Source organism: Sceloporus undulatus, chromosome 2, assembly GCF_019175285.1.
Source record: "Sceloporus undulatus isolate JIND9_A2432 ecotype Alabama chromosome 2, SceUnd_v1.1, whole genome shotgun sequence".
Taxonomy (NCBI): domain Eukaryota; kingdom Metazoa; phylum Chordata; class Lepidosauria; order Squamata; family Phrynosomatidae; genus Sceloporus; species Sceloporus undulatus.
In genome coordinates, this window is record NC_056523.1 from 136,150,332 (window position 1) to 136,176,199 (window position 25,868).

Genomic DNA, 25,868 nt, shown 5'->3' on the forward strand with positions numbered 1-25,868 from the left:
CTAGGTCTTGCGCCTTTTTTCAGAATTCTTTAAAATGTGGGTGATGGGCCAAAGGTACATCCTTTGGACCTGGAGAACTGGACTGGCCTTGCTTTAAAAATAGATTACCGTAAGAACAACTTTTAAAAACCAATTTTAAAATCAGTTTGAAAAGCCAATAGCCGTATGGAATCATAACAGTTTGGGCTCCCCACTAGACACCTAGTAGGGATGGAGCTAGGCTGGCTTCTCTTGAGGGGCAATTCTGCAGTCAAGCTGCTGTTCCAGAGTCAAATATGTCATATGTACTCATCAGTCCAACCTCTCAGGTTGGTGGGACTCACAACATGACACCCACTTTGTTGACTTCAAAGACATATGCTATAGAGCCAACATCTTTTCGTGTGAACAGAAGGATTTTCAGCAGTGTGAATGGCAAAGAAGCAGCTTGTAGCAAGTTGGGCCTCTGGTGACAGGTAGATAGGTTTAAGAGTCCTAGCTGGCATCATGACCAAACATTAACTGCTGTCACTACACAGTAAAGGCTAATTTGTATTCTTCACGCCTTGTGTGATAGTGGGAAAAGATATGAATGCTGAGAACAGACTGGGGGAGGAAATTTTTCCTTCTTACTAACTTGCTTACATAGTTCTCATGGCTTTGAGATGGAGGAGATATGTCAGGCTTAATTTTTTTCTTTATCTCTACATTATATAACCTGTGGAAGTCCATCTCCCATTTGCCTTGTCCTGGAGGGGGTGCAACTCAGTCCAACGGCCCCATATAGCCAGCAGTGAGTAATTTGATTATCAGCTGGAGATATCTGAGTAGAATTAGTTGGTTAGGGGCCCAGTTCTACCACTGGATGTGAGGGGATGGTGGACTTCATCAGTAAAAATGACTGGACTACCTCTCTGCTGTGTACTAATAAAGCTTAGTTGTAGCAGTAACACATATCACTGCTCGGCACCTCTTGCAGAGGCCTGGAACTACACCTAGTTCCAGAACAGAACACGCTTCATGCAGAATTGTCTCAATACCACAAATAATGACTGGAATGAACCCAAGCTAGTAACAACCGCTTCAACAAGCATTTCAATCTGCCCTCTCGTCTTCAGCTAACAGTAGCTGCATGTAAATTGACAAAAGCCTAATTTAAATAATCTGTCCCTATTGTACCATCTCATCTGTTTATTTTTTTATTTTTAAGGAATAAGCCCTGGGATCTGACCCAGTGAAGGCGGGGGACAGTGTAGGGCTTCTGTTTCTAAAATGTGCAATCTCAGCAGTGAAACCAAGGGCTTTTTTATCCTGCTTGGGGGAGAGCCACATAAGGTACAGTGGCAGACTAATGCTCTTTTTGCAGAATTGGCTAATTAGGGGAAATGTGCACATCTGTTTTGCAGTTGTTGCATGCAGCCCTCTGGCCCTCCCTACTTTTTTTTTGTTAACGCCACCTTTCCATGTAGTTGAAGTGTAATATTTTGCAGCATGAAAGATGTAGAACTTGACCACAGATGCTGTATTTGCTGTTATTTATTAATAGAGTATTACAATCAGAAGGCACTGAGAACAGGAACAGAAAGAATAGTTTTCACACATAAGAAATTAATCTGAGGTGTGGTGTGGAGCAAAAATGAAAAGAAGGAAGAAAGGAAATAAATAAATAAATAAAATCAATGCATTCCTGTCTTTCCAGTTTTAGAAAAAATCCAAGCACTTTGACTACAAGACAGCAAAAGGCAAAATGCATTCTGTGAAATAGAGTTAATCCCAGTAAAACTGTTTCTTTGTGGCACTCTCCTTGTCTGTCTGTCCAACTCTCTGTTTTTTGTATAATGCCTTAAAATTGTTATTCACATTAGTAAAAGCTATATAAAATAAGCCAGAGTGCTCTAATTTTATCAGTACCTGCCATATCTGAAGAGCAAGCTGGTGGGATGCAAAGGGACCACTCACTAAATCTGCAATTCCAGAAGGATGTTTTGGTTTACAATTCCTATCAACTCCATTCTGCTGGGTGAGTGGTAAAAGATTATGGGAGCTGTTGGTCAAAATATATGGAAGGCCAGAGGTTTCCCTATGCTGCCATACACTAGCTGGGAGTACATTCCACTGAATTTTACAGGACTTATGTCTGTGTAGACGTACATAGCATTGTGCTGTTACATTCTCATAGTTTTCATTCACATTTCTCTACCTTTCTCAGAACACAATCAAACAAACAGATGCACCAAAAAAGAGGGATAATAGAAATGCAAAATAGGGATGGGAATCATGCCCTGCTCGTTGGATTACAACTCCCAGCATTTCTTCACCAGTGGCTATGCTGGAGGATAGGACTCCTGGAAGTAGCAGTGTAACAACATCTGGAGGGTGGTATGATTCCCATCCCTAATGTATAAGTCAATGAGATGAAAAAACAAACATTTTATTAGCTGAACATGGATGAAAGTCTATCAGTTTAATGTTGGTTGAAGCTGCAAGCTACTGCAGCCAGAACATCAGAATAATAACCCCCCATATACAGATAAAGCATTTCATTGGTCTAGTGCATCCCTTACTGCACAGGAGTCCTGGGCCAAGCCATCTTGACTTGGGCACTCTTCCCAGAACTATGCATTAGAAAACCCAGCTTGCTGGCTTACACACTTCCTGTCTCCCTACCTGCAGCCTTAAATATGGTCTGGGAAAGAGATGAATGAAGAACTGAGCTTCCATTTTTGGAAACACAAACTAAAATAGATGTATGTGTAGGAGGTGGTAATGCAGGGCATGTGTCTGGTTAATGAGTCAGGAACCAGAGAATACAAAATGCAGGGCAGAATAACACACATTCTTCACTGATGACACCATTCATCCAGATCTGGCCTCTGGGGTACTAAGACAGCGAATCTCTGGTTTTTGTAAAAGCACTTTTTCAGTTCCCAAGCCTTTTCCCCAAGGGAGATTATTCCTGTTTTCCTCCCCCCTACCCATTTTCCTGCATGCTCCCGATAAAGGAATGTGGTCCTGACATCAGTATTAACTCCCTTTGTCTCTTCTCCATCTTGACTCTGTCTCTCTAATTGAGGCTGGCAGCCTCCAGTGGCTCTTCCTCTGTATGTGCACTGTCTTCTACAAACAGAGCAAAATGGTAGCAGTTGTAAAGGCCCTGTCCCATTGAATCAAACATAGAAGATGAGACAAGCCAGGGCAGAGGAGAGAAACCCCCACACCATCTGGAATCTGACTGGCTGTTCCGCTCCTCTCCAGGGACCCAGCAGAGCCACAGAGAGTGAATGTGTGCGGCTGCTTACTGCCATGGTGTTACGCATTCTGGCACCTATGTGCTAATGGAAAAGTAAGTGTGTACATACATGCCTGCATGCGTATGTACAAGGAGCAAATGTGTGTGGTGCACAGCTGCATATATGCATATATATGGTGAAGCACTAATACTTTGACTATGTGGGATGCTGTCATCCATCAGCTTTTCCATTAACGATTAGGGCAAACAGGAAACTAATCTGTAAGTCGTTAACGTAGCAAATCTGTTATACATTGCCACAGTATTTTCTGAAGATTCCTGGGAATCCCATGGGGGGATATCTAGCATGAGCGTTCCCTAGATGTTCTTGGATGTGTACTGCTAGAATGGCCAATAGTAGGGGATTCTGGAATCTGTAGTTGAACAGCACTGGAAACTAAAGCCCAAAACGTGAGTTTCCAAACTCCAGATTTCTGTAACTTTATAGCCACGAGCATTAAATTTTGTACATTGAAGTAAAATACAAAATAGAAAATTTATGTAATATGATGTACCTAAAATGGCTAAAATTACTACAAGTAAAGTTTTTATGAAAAGTGGATAATAAAATTTCTACAGTAAAAACAATTGCAGTAAAAATAATACACAGTTTCCCATGGAGTGAGAACAGCCAGTGGTTTTATCTAAACTAGTATTGTGCTCACCACAATAGCTTTTTAACACATGAAATTGGAGCTTCCACTGCCTGCCCACCTGCCATCCAGTCACTGGTTGGATTTGCTGGGAAGTGAACCTGAGGTCTTTTGTAAGCAAACTGTTGTGCTGCCACTGAATATGGGTCAAGTGTAAATAAAATAGGCTCATGAAAATCTTCCTATTTTCCTGTGGTCATCTAGTTAATGTATATACTCATGTGTAAGTCTAGAAATTTTAGTCAAAAGATGACCCAAAAAACTTTGAGTTGATTTATCCATGGATCAATGTAAGTACTGTGCATTAACTCTTAAAAAAAACATCCCCTGATGAAAAGCAAGAGTGTAATCTGTCCTAGAAGCATTGACCCCACTCTACTCTCTCATTTATCCAGTCTTCAGTGTGAGCACAAAAAGTTATGCCTGTTTGGATTTTGTAAGTTCTGTGGCATTGTTTTCATTTGCTTCATCCTTTAGATCCTTTGTTACATACCCCTAGGTTTTACCCTCGACTTATCCATGGGTCATATCGAAATCCATACATCTGGCCCCCAAACCTACCTTCGACTTATACATGTGGTCGACTTACAATTAAGTTTATAAGGTCAATTCTCCTGCTACATTTTGGACACAAGTACTAAATTATATTCTATGTATACGTTGGACAGACCTAGGGTTGCCATAAGTGAGGACCTCCAAACCGGGACAAATGTAGGACAAATGTAGGGCAACATTTTCAAATGTAGGACACATTTTTATAAAAATGGAGGACGCGCAAAAAATTGAGGTTTTTTTTTTAATGTTAATATAAATGCATGTTTTTAGGCATGATCAAAATGGAGGACATTTTGGCATTATTCCTAGACAGATGGCAGAAATGGACTTGCCCTCGGGTTCAACTGTACTTCTCAGAAGTGTGTACTTGGGCAAGGGACTGTGGTTTTTCTTCACTGCACATGAGTTTGTAAAAATCACAGCAAGTTACATTGGCCGTGCCTCAGAGGCTTGTTGATATCATCATCACCACCACTATAATTGGCCAAGAAAGGCAGACTTGTTAGCATTCAAAGCGCCATAAATGCACAAAAATGCACTTGCATATATTTAATAATAAAAAATAATGAAAACATAAATAAAAAACAAGGCAGGGGTGTATATATTTGATAATAAAAATTAATGTAATAAAATAAAAAACAAGCAATAATAAAAATTAATAAAATAAAACAAAAACAAGCAATAATAAAATTAATAAAATAAAACAAAAACAAGCAATAATAAAATTAATAAAATAAAACAAAAACAAGCAATAATAAAAAATTAATAAAATAAAAAATAAAAAGCAATAAAAATTTAAAACAATTAAATAAAATAAGTATTTTATATTTTTAAATATAATTAAAAAACCCCAAAATACCAAGGCAGACCTAATGGCCACTGACTCAGCTTCCCTCCTCCTCCTCCTCCTCCTCCTCCTCCTCCTCCTCTAGCCCAATTCTGCCCTGGCCTTCAGGCACCCTTCCTCCGGCTCCTGGCTCCTTCTCCCCCCTCCTCCTCCTTATGATGGCTGGCACACGCGCGCGGAGGGAAGCAGGGCAGGCGCGCGCGCATGGAGGGAACCGGGGCGGGCGCGCTCGCACGGAGGAAAGTGGGGCAGGCGCGCACGCTGCCACTGGTCCTTGCTGAGGCCTGGGCGGCGCGCAAGCCCTCACAGTGGGGGTGCGGTGGCAGTGGCGCTTCTGCCGCCGAGGAAGAGGAAGAAGGCGGAGCCAGAGGAGGAGTTGGGTTCGCGCCGCAGCAGCCGCATTAGCAGCAGTGGCAATGGCCAGAGCAGGCCCCCAAACCGGGAACAAGACATGGGTGGGGGCCCAAACCGGACCAGGACCGGGACCGTGATTGTCACGGGGGCTGCCAGGTTATGGCAACCCTACTCAGGATGCATGTGTGTACACAAGGAGATGGTGAAAGCCATTTTAAAACTGAATATACATGGTAAACAATGAAGGTTTTGCATTAATCTTAGAGTAATTAAAACAAAAAACCTCATACTTCATTTTTTCCCATGTAAGAATATATGGAATATAAAGATGTGCGCTCCTCCCAACCCCCCCAAAAAATTCAGATGTCTTTTTAAAATCCTAAACCTAGTCCTTCCTGTTGTTCTGTTTTAAGAAATAGTAGGTATGTCCTGAGGGTATGTTTAAATGAGATTCTATTATACATTAATGATGCTTTAAATTGTCTCTCCCCCTCTATTGCTTACAAGAGCAGTGGGAAGGAAAGTGTACATGAATTCCAAACTCATTTCATGTGGAATGCTTTTTCCTAAGACTGAGCTAAAATTCTGTTTATTATGTCTATAATTCCTTTGTGGCTTTGTTTAAGAGAGCGTCTTCCTTTGCAGCAGTTTTGTGTGAAGCCAACCCTTTCATTAGACAGCTAGGCATCTGCCTCAGTCAGCAGATTTTAAGTGTCATGAGGGGGAAGCATGTTAGCTTTTGATTGGTAGCTATTTAATTTATTATTTTTATGGTAAGAGGTGGGGAGAGGTGCATGTGAGATTTTCTGTCAAAATAACTTGGGCGATTTCAGGTATTATACAATTTGACTTGTGTGAGTGGGGCTGGAGACAGGGAGGAAATTATTGCTCAGACAGCAAAATGACTTAGGCTGGCCTTGGTTTTATGTTTAATTCCTCTGTTTCAGGAGGAAGATCAGGAATCAGAAAATGGGAAGCTAGTGGTGAAAGAACCTGAGAATGAAGATGGTAAGTTTCTGGCATAATAATTAGAGGGTTAAAGATCAAAGATGAAAGCCTTCACGGCTGGTACAAAGAACATAATTTACTCTCATTTTGAATGTTTTTCAGCAAAAGGGCTGTTCTTATTTCTTTTCTGTAAAGTTCATAATTACTATAATTTGTAATAGCAATAATGGGGCAATTTTAGTTTGATTTACAGTTGTGGAAAACAAAAACCAATTTTATTTATTTATTATTTCATTAATAAAAACAATACATAAACACATATTTATAAGAAATAGGAGAGCTATACCTCATTACTGACAGTTATATAACTTTGTGTGCATCTACAATTCTATTTCATAACATATTTTCAGCTCTCTTCCCCCACCCCAAATTAATCCCCCCTTTGTTTTACACTGTATTCTTAGTTTGGATTATGAGTACATCATATACAAATATTATTCTTAAGTGTTCATCCACATATTCTTGTTATTGTTTGGATATTTGTAAACTGTGCAGCATTCAAATAAATTTTAATACACTTTACATCATATTAGTATAGTAAAAACCTTTACCTGTCTGTGTTTATTAATTAATTTAGGCTTTGAAATTATTATCTAGTTTAATTGTTAAACACATTGATAGTTAATGTTTGAACTTCAATTGTCTTTTATTTTATTATTTGTCCAATTGATTCCTGGGCCAGCTTTCAACTCACTAATAGCTCCTAAATTCAGTTTTGTTTAGGAGTAATTCCCAGTCTTTATCCCTTTCTTTATTGGACTTGTCATTCAATGACACTGTCATCTTGTCCATTTCCACCATGTCTAGACATTTCCTAAGTAAGCCATTTGTCAACTGTAGGAATTCTATTTTCTTTCAATCTTACAGCTGAAACTGAGTATAAAATACATTTTAGGTGTTGCCTTTCTTCTCTTCCTCCTACTATATTTAATAAAAAGCATTCAGGTGTCATTTTAATTATTATTTGGATTATTAATGGTAGTGTCCTGTGGATTTCTTTTCAAAATTCCTTTGCTGCTGAATATGTCTACCAAACATGATATAGTGTCCCTTCATTTATACCACATTTCCAACATTTTCCTTTTTCATATTGTTGAATTTTTCCCAGTTTATTAGGGGTTAGGTACCATCTATGTACCATGCAAAGTGTAAATTTTAAATCTCGGCCCCAGGCTCTTTCTCAGCTTTCCATTTGGATAGGATGACCAATATTTTTTGTCCATCTGATAGTGCAATCTTTAACAGTCTCACATTCCATTTCAATCTTCAATAAAAATTTGTAAAGTTTAGGTATAATAGATTTTTGGGGTCCCAACAAGTTCTCATCTTGTTCTGTTCTTCTTTTATTAACCCCCATCTAATTTGAGGTTCATTTTAAATCTTTCCTTTAGTTGGCAGTATGTAAATCAGTAACAAGTGTAGCCGTCTTCTTCCAATTTCTGATTCGATTTCAGTCTTGGAATCCCTTCTTCCCAATTCAGCAGATCTTCTTAATTTAAACATCCTTTTTGTTGTGTTGTTTGACCCATCATCAATGCTGCTTGTGGTGACAACCAATTCAGTAATTTGCTGTAGATTTTTTGTTTGACTTTATACCACACTCTTAACAGTGATCTTCTAATTATATGATCATTGGATTCTTAATTGATATTTGCCTTATTATAGAATAGATATCTGTGCCAACCATATCTTTTGTTAAATCCTTCCAGATTTAATGTTTTTTCGTCTTTAAATGTTATCCAATTTTGAATCCAGTCATAGCACAGGAATGAGGATATATCTTCAGATCTGGAATTCCTAACCTGCCTCATCCTTTGGCATCCTTCATTATTTTCCACTTTATTCATGGCTTTTTTCCAGCCCTCATGAATTTCGATATGGTAGTCTCTCATAGCTTGGGGGATTTGTTGTTAATTAGGATCAACAGATTTTGAAAAAGAAACATTATTTTTGGCAAGATGTTCATCTTGACCGATGATATTCTACCCTCAAGTGCTAACTTTAGACTAGTTCAGCTGTCCATTTTTTAAAAATTATTATTTTCTTCCATAAGACTGCATAATTGTTGTTGAAGAATTCAGAATTCTTTTTAGACAGTGTTATGCCAAGATATTTCACCTTTCTGCATATTTGGAATCCAGACTTTTCTTGTAGTTCATTACCTTCTTTTTTATTTTTTAAGTTTTTTACATATTCAGAGTTATTATGGTTGATTTGGTTTTATTAATTTTGAACTCTGCATAAATTCCAAAATTCTGGATTATCCATTATTTTGTTAATATTTTCAATGGGCTCTTCTAAATTGATCACCAGATCATCAGCATACACTCTTATTTTGTATTTTTGGCCTTTAATTTGGGCCCCTTGAATTTGGTTGTCATTTCTTATTTGGTTAATTAGAGTTTCTGTCATCAAAATAAACAATAAAGGGAAAAGCAGGCAACCCTGTCTTTGACAATATTTGGGTTTTTTGGCAATATTTGGGTTTTTTCGCTGTTTACAATTATTTGTGCTGATTGGGTTTTATAGATAATCTGTATCCAATTTATGAACTTATCACCAAAGTTCATCATTTTTGTTATCTCTATCATAAAATCCCAGTTGACCTTATCAAAGGCCTTTTCGGCATCTAAAAAAATTACTACTGCCTTTTTTTCTGAGTTGTTTCACAATATTCTATTAAGTTGATCATCGTTCTTAATAATAATAATAATTTGTTTTATTTATATACCGCTATTCCAAAGATCATAGCGGTGAACAGCAAGTAAGCTAATTAGCAAGTAAGCTAATTTGCCCCCAACAGTCTGGGTACTCATTTTAACGACCTCGGAAGGATGCAAGCCTGAGTCGAGCTTGGGCCCTTTTGCTGGTCTTGAACTCGCAACCTTGTGGTTTTGAGTGAATGGCTGCAGTACAGGCATTTAACCACTGCGCCACCGGAGATCTTTCTTGGCCACCGCCCCAAAAATTTGGAATGACCTGCCAGAAGAAATTCAACAACTATCCTCGCTGGAGGCTTTCAAAAAGGTGACTAAAACCCTTCTCTTCTGGCAGGCCAGACTGAAAATTGCCCAGAACCAATTGAACCTTTTCCACACCTCTTTCATCGTGGATTGTGCAATAAGTGTGATGTGTTGTTATATATTTTAACTGTGTCCTACTATGTAATTTTAAATTGGGGGGGGAGGGTTAGGCAGGGTTTTTGTGGGTTTTAATGTTTGATTTTTATGTACAATCCCCAAAATGGAAGAGGCGGGATATAAATAAATATTTAATTCATTCATTCAGAAGTTGACAGATTTTTGAAAATGTGGGGCTTCCACCTCCCTTTCTTTTATTGAGATTGTGCAGCACATTGTGGGGAAGTTAATCAATAATATTTAAATGGGGGAGGAAAATTCTACAGGAGAAGACCTCTGGGCAGTTAGATTAAACAGCCCCCTTTTTTTCTCATACACACACACACACCCCCCTCTGTAAATGAATAAATGAATGGAAGTGGGATTGTCTGATGTCGTAGTCAGCTGTACTGTAAAGCCACTCTTTATGATGCAGTGGAAGGGAGCTGAAAAAGAACTGTGGCGTTTATAATGAGACCTTGACAAATTTAACACTTTTCTCCCCCTCTCAGGCCTCCTCTCCCTGCAAGCCAACCACAAATGTGAAAGGCCAGGGAGCTTTCATTTTATATTTCTAGTCCCCACTTCTCCTACCAGAGGCAGCAGAAATGTAGAGGAACAAGGAACACAGTGGACTAGGTGTTCCCCTCAGTGTCTGCCTCAGAGCCAACCTGCTTTTTCTCTGTGTGCGCTGCAGAGTCTGAGCCCAGATATAGGACAATCCTGAGCTCTGATGAAGGAGGACTAGGGCATGGCTGTCACTTCCTATAAATATGGCCTCTGATGAAGCAGGCTTGGGCACTGACGCTGCTGCCATATCCCTCCTGGGGGAAGGCAGAGGATTAGCTGCTTACCTCCAAGCAGCTGAGACTCAAAAGGCAGGCAACTTCCTCCTGCTGATTATTACTGAGCTCTTAAATCTTTTCAGTTGTAGCAGAAGAACAAAGGGCAAGACACAGTTGCCAGCATTTGTCAGTGAACACTTGCAGATCCCCCTGCCCTCAGTAAGGGAGTGATAATAGCTAAGGAGAAAAGGAATATAAGGGTGGCGTAGGTTGCTGGTGAGAACCAACATGTTGTAGTGGTTTCGGTGTTACACTAGGACACTGGGAGACCAGGGTTCGAATTCTTTCCACTGGCTGGCCTTGGACTAGTTACACCCTTTCAGCCTCAGAGGAGGGCAAAGGCAAACTCCCCTCTGAACAAATCTTGCCAAGAAATCCTCCACGATACACCTTAGCATCACTGTAAGTTGGAAATATGAAAGTGCATAACAACATAGGTTGCTAATGCCTTAAAACTACAAAGGATGCAAGACTATTTGCTAAGCCTAACACGTAATCGACTACTAGATGTACAATAAATGGACAAATAAATGTATATGAGTAAGAACTGCCAACCAATGTATAAAGACTATGTGGAATATCTCAGTTCAGAGTCCATCTCTTCAGGACATAAACGTAGCAAGAAACTCCTCTGAGATCCTAAAGCAGGTCTTTCACAAGATCTCCTAGATCAGTGACTCCCAAACTTGGTTTCCCAGATGTTGTTGGACTACAGCTCCCAGAAAACCTAGCCAGTATGGCCAATGGATGTGGGAGGGATTCTGAGAGCTGAAGTCCAGTAACATCAAATAATCCAAGGTTAGGAACCAAAAGGTTTGAAGTGGAAATATTGAGCCACTGTTCTGCTGAATTTAATTGAGCAAGAATGTGGATAATAGTTGTTTGTTATGTGTTGCACTTCTAAAGGGAACTATTCTTAGCTTTCACTGTGAGGAACTGAGGGACCAATGAATGTTGTGGACATTCCTTTGCCAGGAGAAGTCAACATGATGTGGCAGGGGCTGGCAGTGTGGCTCTTGCAAATTTAGCAGTTTGAAACAGGTGGCCCTAAAAAATAAGAATCCAGAGGAGATTATTGTTCCTAAAATCCCAAAACCTCTTATTCCATGAACACGCACACACATATTTCAAAAGGCCCTAAAATATACCAGAACGGGTTCATGGCAACCCTGGATTATTGATTGTAAAGGGAATGAAAGAAGAAAGAGGGGAGAGAAATAAGGAGACATTGCTTCCTGGCCAATATAATCTGCCCCATGCATCGTGATCTGGGGGGGAGGGGGCGCTTTTGATTTAGCAGTAGATCCTCTACAAAATCATCTCACCCCATCTCTTAGTTTAGCTCTGAGATGCATGAAAAGAGATGTGTCGATCTCCCATGGCCAAGGGATTATTACTCACAACATCTATACTAGTTTAAAGGGGGGGGGGATCTGTATCCAAAAAACTTTCGAGCTAGGAACTTTGTCACTCCACAGGGCTTTTATTCGTGGAGTCCAGAGAATTGTGTTATATTTTAAATTAGCTTTCACACTGGCAGAGAAAAATTTGTTTAAAAGACTAAAGAATATGGATTATTCAAGAAAGTACAATAGCATAATAGCTCAGTTTCCACCTTCCATGATTTCTGAGTATCCAAATCTAAGAGCTAAATCCAAAGGTCCTTTCTCCAGTGTAGCTAGCATTGACAGATCCAAGCCAATACAGAATCACTTTCAGATAAATACAGCTCCTTTTTTTTAAAAAAAAAAAGTTGAACAATAAATATTTTAAGAAGAATACTAAATGGTGTTGCCAAAGGGGGGGGGCACAAAAGGGTCACCTTAGGGTTGCCCTAAGTTGGAACAACTTGAAGGCATACAACAACAATAATAGTAATAGTGAACCCATCTATTTGGGGTTGACATCCTCTGAGGAGTATTCCTTGTCTAAGAAAACACTATGAAATTAATGGGGTCAACATAAGTCAACAGGCAATTTGAAGGCTCACACATACACACATATACACCCACCAACCACATGCATAAAAGTTCTGAGCAAATTTATATAAATCATATTCAGCAACATAAGGAATACACAGTTTAGTCATGGGCCTCCAGTGATAGTATATTGCTAAGGTATATCTCACTAGGGAACAAATTTGCACCTTTCCATTTTGAAATTGTAATATTTTAAAGACAGGTTTGTAGCCTGGCTCACTCTCAATATCAAAGCTTAGAAAAGCTACATTTTGGGAAATACAACTATTAGACTCTTCCAGCCAGCATGGTCTGTTGGCTGGGGAATTCTGGGAATTGCAGTCTCAAAAGTAATTCTTCCAAGCTCTTCTCTCTCTCTCTCTCTCTCTCTCTCTCTATATATATATATATATATTCACGGCCATTCAAGACAAATCTAGTTTCTACTTTTCCCTCCCTCTTGCTTTATAACATCTTTTAAAAAAAGAAACAAACTAACACAAAATTTTCATAATATAAAACAACATTCAGGTGTAAATTATATATACAGGTACAAAATAAAAGGCAATACTAATAACTACAAACTAAAACACTAACTAACATAGAAAAGGGGAATACGTATGAGTTGGAACTTGCCATCTTGGTTATAATTGGTTATAATTGATAGTTTTACTTCCTCTAAGTCAAGTATAAAACACTTCAAACTTATTATTAAAGTAATTACTACTAAAAAAGCCACTTCTACTTGTTGTATATAACCACTATTCTTCAAATCCTAGAACTACTATTTCTCCCCAGTTCTTACTCATATCTTTAATAACTGGATTCCACTCTTCTTTATAACTTCTTTAAAGGTCAATCCCAGAGCAGCATGCCAAGCCTAGAAAAGCAATGTTTAAGTGATTAGCTGGTTAATAGAAAATGATTCATTGACTAGTTTGAGGTTATACGAACAGAAAACATATGGAAATGAGCAAACATTGTATTTTAAACAGTGATCAACCCACAAAGGCTTGAATTCCTGTATCCCAATTAAGGTTGCAAACCTTTGAACTGGCCCATGTATGTGTTCCTTTGACATTGGTGTTATATATAAAAATAGAAGGTGATTGTGCCTTGGAAACTTCACCTCTGCTGATTTCTGCAATTCAGTTTATAGTTCAGGCAATGCTCTGTTGGCATTGTTTATTTGTTTTAGAGGTGGCAACCTTAATCCCAGCATCCTGTTCTTGTGTAGCTGGAGAAGTAATGCATGTGGTAATGCATTTTTAACAGTTCTGCACCACCTTTCTGGAGAGAGAGAAATATATAATTATCTGAGGGGGTATGGTGGTGTTTTACAATTCAGCTTGTAGCTTCAGTCAGTGGAGAAGATCTATTAACATTTTTAGTTGTTTAGCTTCTCACCCTTCCTCTAGAGTTTATGATGGCACACATGAGTATTTCTTCATCCTGTTTGGCTAACAACACTGAAGTAGATTTGTTTGAGAGACAATAAGCTGTGGGAAACCTGTAGTCTGCCAGATGTTTTTGGACTCCAACACCTATTGGCCATAGCCAGCATGGCCACTGGTCAGGGGTTGGGAATTATAGTCCAACAAAATCTGGAAAGTGATTAGTGGTTTCTACCTGAAGTGATGGCTTTTCTGTCTAAGCCAGGGATGGGAATCTGGCAATGGATAGATCTTGAATACTGCTGGTGTGCATTCCACACCATTAAATTGGCTAGGGCAGTTCAACAACATCCAGAGGGCTGCACAGTTCACATACTTGGCCTAAGCATAACACTTTGCCTTTGACACTGTCTGAGGTACATCTATGGTCCTAGTCAGAAAGAGCCAAAGCTAAAAAAAACTCCATTCCCCTGCCCGCTCCTAGTTTCTACCTCTCCATTGATAAACAGCCTTTTTTTCCAGTAAAAAGAGAAGGATGCAGATGGGAGCTGTACTACCTTGTCCCACTTTCCTGCTGTCCCTTGAGGCCCCATGTCACAGCCACAATCCTATTGGCTCAGGAGGATTATGCTTATAATACTTATAAACAATCATTAATCCTCACACATCATGTCCAAAAGATAGAGGGAGCATTATCCCTGTTTTATAAAGACAGAGGCACATCACGCATAACATTCGGTGAAGCTCACGTAGCAAATCATTTATCGGGGAGGTGGAGGTGTAGCACTGCCTTATTTATTGGCCCATTGGCTGTGTCCTTAATAGTGGCCTGATGCAAAGACTAAGACAGTGAATTCTTTTCTGTCATTTTACTTCTGTATCAGGAAATTATTTACTTGTTAAAGGCATAGGAGAACAGCCAATTTTTAAAAAGCGTAAGAAACTGGTTTATACTGGATAAAAGTTATATTATCCCTCCAATTCAATATTGTCTGCTTACTGTCAGCAGTTCCCCAGGACCTCCTCAAGTGAAGGTCCTTAGTTTCACCTGCAAAGTGATCAAATAAAACCAAAACCAAACCTGGTGATATTAGTGCTTGTGCTCCTCCTATTGAATTATATTCTCTTTCCCTAAGGAAAAACATACATCCAGGATTGTACCTTTCTTTAATCTATATGTATGCTGCGAACTTAGAATAGTCTGCATAATGATAGTTGGAGATCTATTTCAGAAGTGGTCATGTTTGTACTTGCCTAGCTTCAGCAAGGCTGCTGCAATGGTAGCCAATAGACCTCATGCTGTGGGACTGGCAAAACTATATTCAGTTTTATGACCTGTGTAATTCAAAGTGCTAGCTATTGCCAGTAAAGCCCTAAATGATTTAGGTCCAGCCTGTGAAAATTATCACACAAGGCTGAAAAAGTGGAATAGAAGCAGGATAGTAGCATCTATGTCATAACCTTATCAGACGATGTTGTGACTGAATTGTAGCTTCTCTGTAGTCCACCCGTGATTGTGGCTCACCTTTTGATTGATGGGCAAATCCCATCAATAGCTGTCAATTGCACTGTTGTTGCATTAGCCCTCCCATGCGATAAAGTTGCCAGCTGTAATTTGGGATTGGATGGTCATGGGGTTTCAGTCTCCTCCTCTCTCCCTCTCCCCTTCGCTAGTCCCAAGCAGAGTGACTTGCTTCTTTTTACACTTTCTTTTCTTTTCTCTGTCCTCAGCTAAATCACATTGTCGTAGTTGCTAAATTGTGTTAAAAAAAGATAAATTTTAAAAATGAAAAGCATACAGGGTAGGGAGGCTGGGTTAAGGAGCAGTGTGGGAAAGAGACCATCCACGGCAGCAACAGCCAGAGCCCCACAACTGAAGACATGTGCAACCAGCACTGCTCCCAAACTGGTGTGTATCCAGTTCCTTTCATTAACACAATTGTGGCAACAGAATGTAATAATGTGCTATGTCTCCCTGTATGAGCCTGCATGGGCCCTGAGATCCCCAAGAAAGTATTTTCTCATTGGCGGGTTACAAACCGCCATATAGTATGCGACGAGCATGTACTAGGGTTAGGAAGGGGCGGTGCTTCCGCACCCCCCTAACCCTAGTATGCTCTGCGTGCACAAAATGGCAGCGGCCGTTCCACATGGCTGCCACCATCTTGATGTAGCGGATGTCACGCCCCAGAAATGATGCCGGAGCACGCGACTAGCGCCTCGCGGTGTCTCTTCCAGGGCCTGAGAAGGAGCGTGATTTACACGCTCCTCTGCAGCATCCGGGAGCTGCGCGGTTTAAAGGCTGTGGTTCCCGGACGCTGCAAGCGGAGGTGGAGCCAGACCGCCGCTTTTCGGCGGTCTGTAACCCGCCATAGTCTCCCTACTTCACAGGCATAACTAGTGGTGATGCCAGATAGGGCCTTCTCAGTGGCTGCTCCTAGACTTTGGAACTCCCTTGCTAGGAAAACTAGAATGGCTCCCTCCTTGCCTACATCAGTCAGCAGGCAAATACATTTTTGTTCCAACAGGCTTCTTAGCAATTGAGGCTTCTAAAGAAAGGATTTTTGAAACTATGCTATACAGTTTTTATTGTTTTAACTGACCTTTTATAACAGCTTTATCATTTTAGGTGTATGTTGTTGGTAGTTTGATTCAATTTTAATGTTGATTTTAAAAATATTTTAATAATAATAATAATAATAAAATTTTATTTATATACCGCCCTTCTAAAAAATCAGGGCGGTGAACAACAAGGAGTAACAATACAATTATACAACCAAGATAAAATACATTAAAAGCAGTACGATAAAAACAATAAAATAACAATAACAAGTCGGCAAGACAATGGGGCAGGATAATGGGGGGGAGAATTACTGGTCATATGATTAACTGAATCATATTTTAATTTATAAACCGCCCAGTTGTGGGAAGAAGTCAGAATACAAATAAAGACTAATAATAACAATACCCAACAGAGATTCAGTGCCAAGAGGTCACCTGTCCAATTCAGAACAGCTGCAGGAAGAAAGGGCATAAAATCCAAAATGGATTCACCATCCCCACAGCCGTGACTCACTGGTCGGCTGCAACCTATGCCTTCAGTCCACAGCTCTAGTTTAAATAGTAATCCTGATGTAGACCTACAAACTCTACAGTTTACCTAATCATTTTGCAGGAGAAACACTTTGTTAGGTTGTTTGTTCCCCTACTGTTTGTCCCCAGCACAAGGCCAGGGAAGCTGTGGCCTTCCAGATGTTCATGGACTTCAGTTCCCCATCTAGCTCTGCCAGCCTATATAAGGGTGAGAAATTATAGGCGTTGTAGTTAATTCACACCAGGATGTAGATGTGTGTGTGTGTGTTTCAGGGCCACATCTACACAGCAGAATTAGGGCAGTTTGACACTGCTTTAAGTGCCATGGCTCAGTGCTCTGGAATTCTGGGATTTGTAGTTCTGTAAGCTGTTTAGCCTCCTCTGTCAGAGAGCTCTGGTGCCAAAATAAACTACAAATCCCAAAATTCCACAAGATGGAACCATGACAGTTAAAGTAGTGTCAAATTATATTAATCCTGCAGTGTAGCAGCAACCAGGGGTTTCAGGTTCCCCACCCCTGCTGCATATTGCCTATAGTCCTTGGATAGGATAGTGTGGTAATGGAAATCCAGGAGTAAAGAAAGTTGCTTTCCTGATGCAACGTGACACTGGGTTGCAGTGCCTTTCATAGTTATGTATAAGAGTGAATTTAACAGGCTTGGCAAGATAGATGAAAAAAAAAATCTCAGCAGGAGACATTAACAGGAGAAAAGCATTGGCAGTTAAATTTCTTCTGCCAGGCTGCTTTTAAAGAAAAAGGGGGCAATTATCAAGAGGGAAAGGGTTGTAAGTCTGTGCATAAAGAGATCATGATGACGGTGAGGGTCAGGTTTTTAAGAGCGAGGCAGTCACTAGAGACAGGCAGCCATGCAAGTTGCTGGCAGGAGTACAGAATCATTTCTCTTCATTGAGACTTAGATAGTTGGTTTTCAAGGGGCTGAGGGAGAACAGCTGTGGGGATGAGGAATGAATGATGGTTGGCTGTTGCTTCAGTTTCCTTCAGCAAGTTTCAAGCATGAGGAATATATGCATTTCCTGAAATTGCATATTGGCATGCCCAATTCTGAAAGAAAGATGGGATATAAAGCATATAAATAAATCAGCTCTGGAAAGTACAGGTCCCCAGTCCTCAGATTATATTAGGCCAAAGTAGACAAAGAGGACATGCAGGTGTTTTGACCTGCAATTTGCATCACCCTTCCCCAGCATAGCTAGCAAGATGAGAAACTATGGGATCTGCAGTTCAAAAACATCTGGAGGGTCACCAGTTGCCCCCCACCTGCCTTCTGCTTGTGCATGTTAGTATGTTCTACTAAATGAAAGTGAGGAAGATATTCTTTGTCACTGTGTCTACCACTGATTCCTGGAATGTGACATTAAAGAAAAGGGTTGGGAAAACATTATCCTAAGACACAAATGAAGCAATCTCTCCTATATTCGGGCAGCAGAAACAGAGGGTGTCCAGGGGCTCTAATAAAAAGTAGACATAGAAAACACTTACATGAAAGGTTTTAGTGTTCCAGTTCTATCAGTGGATATATTCCTCCCTGCCCCTGAGAAAAATATTATATAATTCAGGATTATTAATAGAACTGGTGAGGCCAGAAAGGTGAAGCCTCCAGCAACCATGTATTACTTAAGTGGTTAGCCAGCAAATTTTTGTACCTCACTAATGCATTTTGTGTACATGCCTGAAGCATTCATGATTCTAAGCATTTCTCAGTTATAAATGGATGCCTCCCTCTCTCCCTGCACCCCTGCCTTTTGTCTAAGAGAGTCTAATATTATAGCATGACTCCTGTTTCTATTCTCAACTTTCTGCTTGTCTTCTCACTATTTTCTTTCTTACCTGTTGCTGAGCTAGTGTGGTACAGTGGTTGGAATGCTGGTCACTCGCTCCCTCTCAGCCTTATTTACCTGACAGAGTTATTGTGATCATAATGTAAGGAACCTTTAACCTCTGAGTTCTGGAAGGTGGCAGTGACATTCAGGAATAAAGTGTGTCTTCATATCATCAGTTTCTTTTGCAGGGGATACAAAAATAGATGGGCAATCAATCAGTAGATGCTATAAGTGTTAGTCACTTTAGCGTCAACATGGTTTAAGTTTAGCTTTCTTTTCTAGTTCTAGCTGGTGTGACCAAAATATCACTTTAACCAATGTGTTTGTTCTCAAGGTGAGCTCCTCTCTCCAAAATAAATGAGACTGTCCAGATATAAGAGCCAATGTACTTTTTTATGGATTGCACATAATAGGATTGTTTTGAATTTACCACTGGTTTTGCATGCTGAATAATCAAAATGAAAGCTGTGTAGATCATCTACTATTTTCCGACTGTTCTGTCTACATAACTACAGTCCTAAATGAAACTGCAGAAGAGTACCCACCAAAGCATCCTTCATTCCTCCTTCACTTTCCTTTTAAAAAGTAGCATTATGCAATTCACAAGGATCCTTCAATCAGGTGGCAGAGTCACAAAAACAAAAAGCCCAACAAAGGCTCCAAGGCCTTCTATGCTAGGAAATCCCATTCAACTAAGTGGAAATACATCAGAGGAGATCTGCATAAAATTGGATTGCAAGGAGCTTCAGTGGGGAAAGGGTTTAGTTTTGAAGAAATTATCATTATTGGTAAGGCTGGAAATGACTGAAAGGGAGAAAATGACCATTCAAAGCAGAGTTTCATGGCATCTTGTGGATTCTGAGTGGGGTGGGTGAGAACAAGGCAGTGAGTAATGCAGTGAGTGAATGCCTTTTAAAATGATAGTTCTTGTTCAGCTGCTTGTTTAGTCATTCCATTATTTTTACATACTTTGTAGCGAATCCAGAATTCAAGGGGGGGGATTCCTGGAGTTGAGTGGAAGCAAGGGTTTTCTGTGCTTGTTTTTCTTCCCAGCTTAGTTCAGATGAACAAGTCTATCAAAGGCTTTATTTGCAATGTTTAGAATACCTTATATTTGTGTATGGATAATATCAACTGTATACTGTGTAAGGAGAGGTAAATGGAGAAAATATGTCTATTACTTTGAAAAGGGAGAGCTCTCTCATGGGAAGGAAAGTCTAGAAGAAAGAGGAACAGGGATTTAAGTTACAGGCAGTCCTCTGTCTCCACAGATTTTTTATCCACAGATTCAAGCATCTATAGTTTAAAAATATTGAAAAAATGTATAAATTCCAAACAGCAAACCTTGATTTTACCATTTTATATAAGGGACACCATTTTACTATGCCACTGCATTTAATAGGGCTTAAGCATCCACTGATTTTGTTATCCATGGAGGATCCTGGAACCAAATTCAGTGAATACCAAGGGCCCACTGTACAAGGTTGGCCATATAGATTATAAGATTTGTTCAGTGAAAATATACTAGCGTTTGAAGCAACTCATACTGCTTCCATATAGATTGGTCACTCTCAAGGTTGTGTCCTTTTATTTTTATTTGAAACCTAAGTGAAATCATTTTGACAGAATGGCAAACAGAATTGGGATTGGGAGTGTTCTATATTTTGGAAGAGATCCCTTGCCCTAACTCACTTATTACCTGGATCTCAAAGTGTTAGAATTCCTCCCTATTCTGCCCAGTTGTGCATCAGTAGTGAATACCCAGGAACTAAAGGAAGCAGTACTTGGAAATGTCACTTTTGGAGATGACAAGTCCAAGAATTCCTCAGCCAAAATTGCCATGCTAGTTGGAGGATTCAGAGAGTCATAGTCCCCACAACTAATTTTTCTGAGCTTTGACTAAATGTGACATGAAGCACAAATTTAAAAGGAGTGCTTTAAAACTACTGCTTTTATACCCAAATGGATGGAGGTGGGGAGCCTGACTAGAGAAATGAGTACATAGGGATTAGTAAATGCTGCAGCAGTCTCTCTTCCTTTCCTCAGCTCCTTCAGCAGAGGATGGGGAGGGAGGACCCCAGAGGAGACAGACATCCCAGCCAGGAAGGCCAAGGTCTCCTCCTCTGAATTTTGTCACTTCTAGGTGCTATTCAAGTAAGAGAAGGCGTAACTGCTTCTGCTTGCATTCCTGTCTAGCTTCATCCCATCCTCCTGCTACCATTACAGAAAAAAGTTGAAGAGGTCATTATTGAGCAATCAGCTATTGCAAATCCACTCACTGTGTGTTTTTGCTGTTGCTACTGCTTATAATAATAAATAACTAACAAACTATTTATTTATATACTGCTTTTCCTCGAGATCAAAGCGGTTCACATCAGGTAAAACTATGACAAACGTCATAATACAGTATAAAAACAGTTAAAACATTCAATTACAATCATAAATATTCAATACAATTATCTGAAATAAGAAATTAAATGGTCAAAACTATAGGCTATCAAGTATCTTAATCTAATTGGGGAATATTTCTCTATAAAGAGTCAGGAGGGTATGCTTGCTGGAAGAGATAGGTTTTTAAAGCCTTTTTAAAGGCTTCCAGTGTACCACTAGAACGGATCTCTTCCGGGAGAGCGTTCCAAAGAGTAGGCGCTGTCGCTGTGTAAGCTCTTTGGTGGGTTGTTGCCAGTCTCATCTTAGGATGTTCAAGTAGGAGTTTCCCCGTTGTTCTAAGGGTGCGGGGTGGATTATATAGGGAGAGGCGTTCCCTCAAGTAACTCGGGCCCAGGCCATGTAGGGCTTTAAAGGTAATAACCAACACTTTGTATTGGGACCGGAAGCGAATTGGCAGCCAGTGAAGAGATTTTAACACAGGGGTTATATGATCCGACCTAGCTGTATCCTTGACCAATCTGGCTGCAGCATTTTGAACCAACTGAAGCTTCCGAACCTGATACAAAGATAGCCCCATGTAGAACGCATTACAGAAATCCAAATGAGAGGTTACCAGTGCGTGTACTACAGTTTCTAGGTCCTTTCGATCCAGACAGGACTTTATGTATTGCTTTAGCTTTCCTGTTTGAAATAGCACTCTCTTGTAATAAAGCATTGCAGTCTGAGGTACACTCTTTTACTCGGCTGTGCCCTCCCACCCGTTATTTTCTTTTCTGTCATCCAAAACAGTGGCCAAAATTCCCTGGCTGTTGGGTGTAAGCAAAAGCAATCTTGGCCTGCCTTTATTTCCTAGCTGCTGGTTTGCATATCCCCCTATGGATTTAGGCACAGTGCATATTCATGTCATTTTCTGTTGGTCTTATGAACACCTTCTCTCTTCCTGCATCAGTTGGGAGCTGTACATACAGCCCCTAGCCGGATTGAGGCCATGGCAACCTCACACCATGGCCCCAATCTAGCCTTTTGAGGGTGCAAAAAGGAGGCACAAAAAGCGGCTCCTTTTTGCACCCTCAAAAGGGTGCCATAGCTGCATTGTCACAGCTATATGGCTCTCCTTCGGTGCTGCATCGTATGGATGCAGTACTAGAGGAGCGCCTTGATGCTGCGCACATGTGCAGCGGTGCGCGGCATCAGGGCACCCTGGGGGCAGAGTTGTGCATGTGTCATGATGACCCTATGCCCTGACTCTGCCCCCATGCCAGCCTGAATGGCCGGTGTGTACAGGGCCTTAGTCTGCAGTTAGTTTGAGTTTGTTCATCCTCCATTTTGAAGTCTACAGTTCTCTCTCTTCTTCATGTTTAAAGAGCAGATCTTATACAGCTTCTCACCACAAGATGTTATGAAGCCTTTAGTACAGTGGACCCTTGTTATACGCTGGGGTTTGGTTCCAAGATCCCCTATGGATAACAAAATCCATGGATGCTGAAGTCCCATTAAATATAATGACATAGCAAAATGGTGTCCCTTATAAAAAATGGAAAATCAAGGTTTGATGTTTGAAATTTATACTTTTTTTGAACATTTTCAAACTGTGTATGCTTGAATCCATGTATAAAAAATCTGTGTATAAGAAGGGCTGACTGTATTTGTAAGTCAGACTGCTAGATTCTCAATGAGGGTTGGACTGATTATTGCTCATCACATGCTTGTAAATAGTAATTACTCTGCTTGTGAGATACAGTACTATATCTTACCTTCCCCAAGACTGCCTCCTCACATATACTTTATTTAGAAAAAAAATCCTAAATATCTTTCATACTTCCACAAATCTTGGAGTTCTCCAAGATCGCTGATATCTCACCATTGCGTATGAATGGTGCCATTTTGGCAACATAAACACTGGAACTCATACCTGACAGAAAAGCAATGTTTTAAATCATCTGGTTTACTTTTGTAGTTTGTCAGTGACATTGGTACAACTGATTGATATCAATAGATGCTGGAATTGGTCTCATAGGCATTCAGTGAAGGGACTTCAAGATCAGTGACCTGTTAAAATCCTTTTTCAACCTCTCTTGATAGCTTGTGATAATTCTGTGAGCTTCTGGTCAATCAGACTTATATTCTTGCTATAGTCAGGGAAGAGCATTGGTTTTTCTGTGAGAGGAAATGAGAATTTAATGATGAAGCTGAATTTCTTGATGCTTCTGAGCCAAGCAAGGGCTTTGGTGTTTGGGGTGACTGTGGCTGCTGGCTGTACTGAAAGCATTTGGCATGTGGGAAGGAAATTAATATAGGTGGTGTTACTTTTTCCTTTTTTGTTCCAGTTGTACAAACAAGCTTGTACCTGGTCTTTTTAGCTGATGTTTCCCTCTGGATATGTAGTTAAAATCTAAGGGATTCATTTTAGCACACTGGGATTAAAAAGAAAAGGGACTGATTTAAATATGTGGACATACTTCAGAAAAAATCTTGTAGTAGTTCCAGTGGTTCTTTCTGGCTTAATCCTGGTTATATATTTATGTGTATAATGTAGAGGAGAAAATCAACTGAAAATTGTTGGGATTCTTTTTTATTCCTGTATATAATCAGCTTGTTTGGCTGCCATTCAGTCACAGCTACAGACAATTCTATTCCTTTTCTAAGCAAAACTTTAAACACCATCATGTTAATCAAAGAAGAGCTTGCTGTTTTTTGGTTTTTTTTTTAATTGACATGGTATATACAGGAAGACTGTGGACCACATTGCATAAAGAATCACATCAGGACTATAGCCGCTTTTAGTCTAAACTGGATTGGAGATACAGAATAACTCCTTGGCATTGACTAGATGCCATTGTCAATGAAGACTGCTATTCTTTCCTTGTATTAGACCCAAAGATGAAATCCCCCGTTTCCTGAAAGCCATTTGCTTTTATCCAGGCCCAAACCTCATACTTTCTCCACTAGTGGGGGTGGGAGTTCTTTGTTCTTAGTCCCAGAAAATGTATGCTGTGAGGTTGGTTGTTCCTCCCTTCTTGTGCCTCAAATCTGTTTTCAAAGATTGAAACTAAGCAGGCCATTAGATTTGCCTTTGAACATATCTCACTGACATATAGACAAGCAAGGAAATTTTATGGGGAAGAAATCAAATAATATAGTCCAGTATCTGGGAGCTGAATTGATCACATTAGTAATTATGATTTTTTCAGCAAATAAAATGGAGAGCATGACAAAACTTCAGGGGCATGACAGAGGTATGCATATGTAGATCACACATATGGGCTTTTTGAGGAAAGGGTTTTTTTTTTTTTTGGTTGTTGTTTTTAAAAAAGATGGTTTGAACTGAGGATCAGAGGGCAATGATAAGGCCAGGACTGGCCCTTGCCTCAGACACATCAGCAAATGGTACCCTCCATCCACTTAGGTGTCTAATACCGGGTAAGTTGTTTTGCCACATTGGAGGGGCGGTGGCAGTGGCACAAGCATCACTTCCCGCCTGCAAGTGAAACTAGAGTAATAGCTAACTGGGTAACTGACCAATTTGATGTCCTTCCATGACATCAGGAGTCTGCAGCCTGAGACATCAGTTACATTCTACCTAATGATAGGGCCAGCACCAAATAAGGCAAAGCTTGAGCACCATTACTTTTGGGATAGGAGTCTAGTCATCACTATTCCTTGTAGAATTGAAAGCTATAGCCATATTAATCTGTAGAATCAATATGTAGAGAGCTCTTGTAGCACCTTTGAGACTAACTGAAAGAAAGAAGTTGGCAGCATGAGCTTTTATAGACTTATGTCTACTTCCACAGATGCATTTGGTGAAGTGGAAAGGTGTGTTCCTGGCTTTCCACTCCATGAAATGCATCTGTGGAAGCAGACTTAAATCTACAAAAGCTCATGCTGCTGACTTCTTTCTTTTACTTAGTCTCAAACGTGCTACAAGATCTCTCTATATACTGATCACTATTCCTGATTCATTGCTAATCCATGCCCCAATGGGTTAATTAATCAATCCATTTGTTAAAGCAAAATCTTAAGATTAGTTTGATACCTCACAATGAGGGGCCTTTCTTCTTTTGGCAATCAGGCTTTCCTACAGCTCCAAACAGCTGCAGGCAAGGGAGCCTAGGTTGTTGCTAGGCAGCAACCAAGTATTTTCCATCACATCTGCCTCCTACCTACTCCAAAGTCAGGCACTGCTTGGAGCTTTAATGAAGGGTGATAGGATAATTTCAGGCTAACATATATCACACAGGCCTCTTTGGTAGTTCTGTGTTCTTCTAAATGAGATGCAAATTGCTGACAGGATGTCATTACGTTGCTGATGGGATGACATTAGCATATACAAATTAGCTGTGGGCCTCAGTCACATAATGAGTGGCAGATCACAATGCTGAACAAGCAGCTCCACTTGCTTTACAGCCATGACATAAAGAGCATGGTTACCATTAAAGTCTGTACATAGAGCAGACATTTCCCTACTCCTCTGCCCACACTAAGAGCAACTTGTGCCCCTTTGGAGCTCCCAACAATGTGCCAGCATTTCTCCATAGTCC

The 25,868-nt window shown here is 40.1% G+C and overlaps 1 protein-coding gene across 1 annotated transcript in view; it reads left to right on the forward strand.

Moving 5' to 3' along the window:
* The first annotated feature begins 411 nt into the window (after nucleotides 1-411).
* Nucleotides 412-25,868, forward strand: part of MXRA7 (matrix remodeling associated 7) — a 56,030-nt gene continuing 30,573 nt past the window's right edge. The window contains exons 1-4 of the mRNA XM_042447550.1: nucleotides 412-455; nucleotides 707-772; nucleotides 3,235-3,322; nucleotides 6,625-6,685. Coding sequence (XP_042303484.1) covers nucleotides 412-455; nucleotides 707-772; nucleotides 3,235-3,322; nucleotides 6,625-6,685 — 259 coding nt within the window. The remainder of the gene's footprint in view (nucleotides 456-706; nucleotides 773-3,234; nucleotides 3,323-6,624; nucleotides 6,686-25,868) is intronic.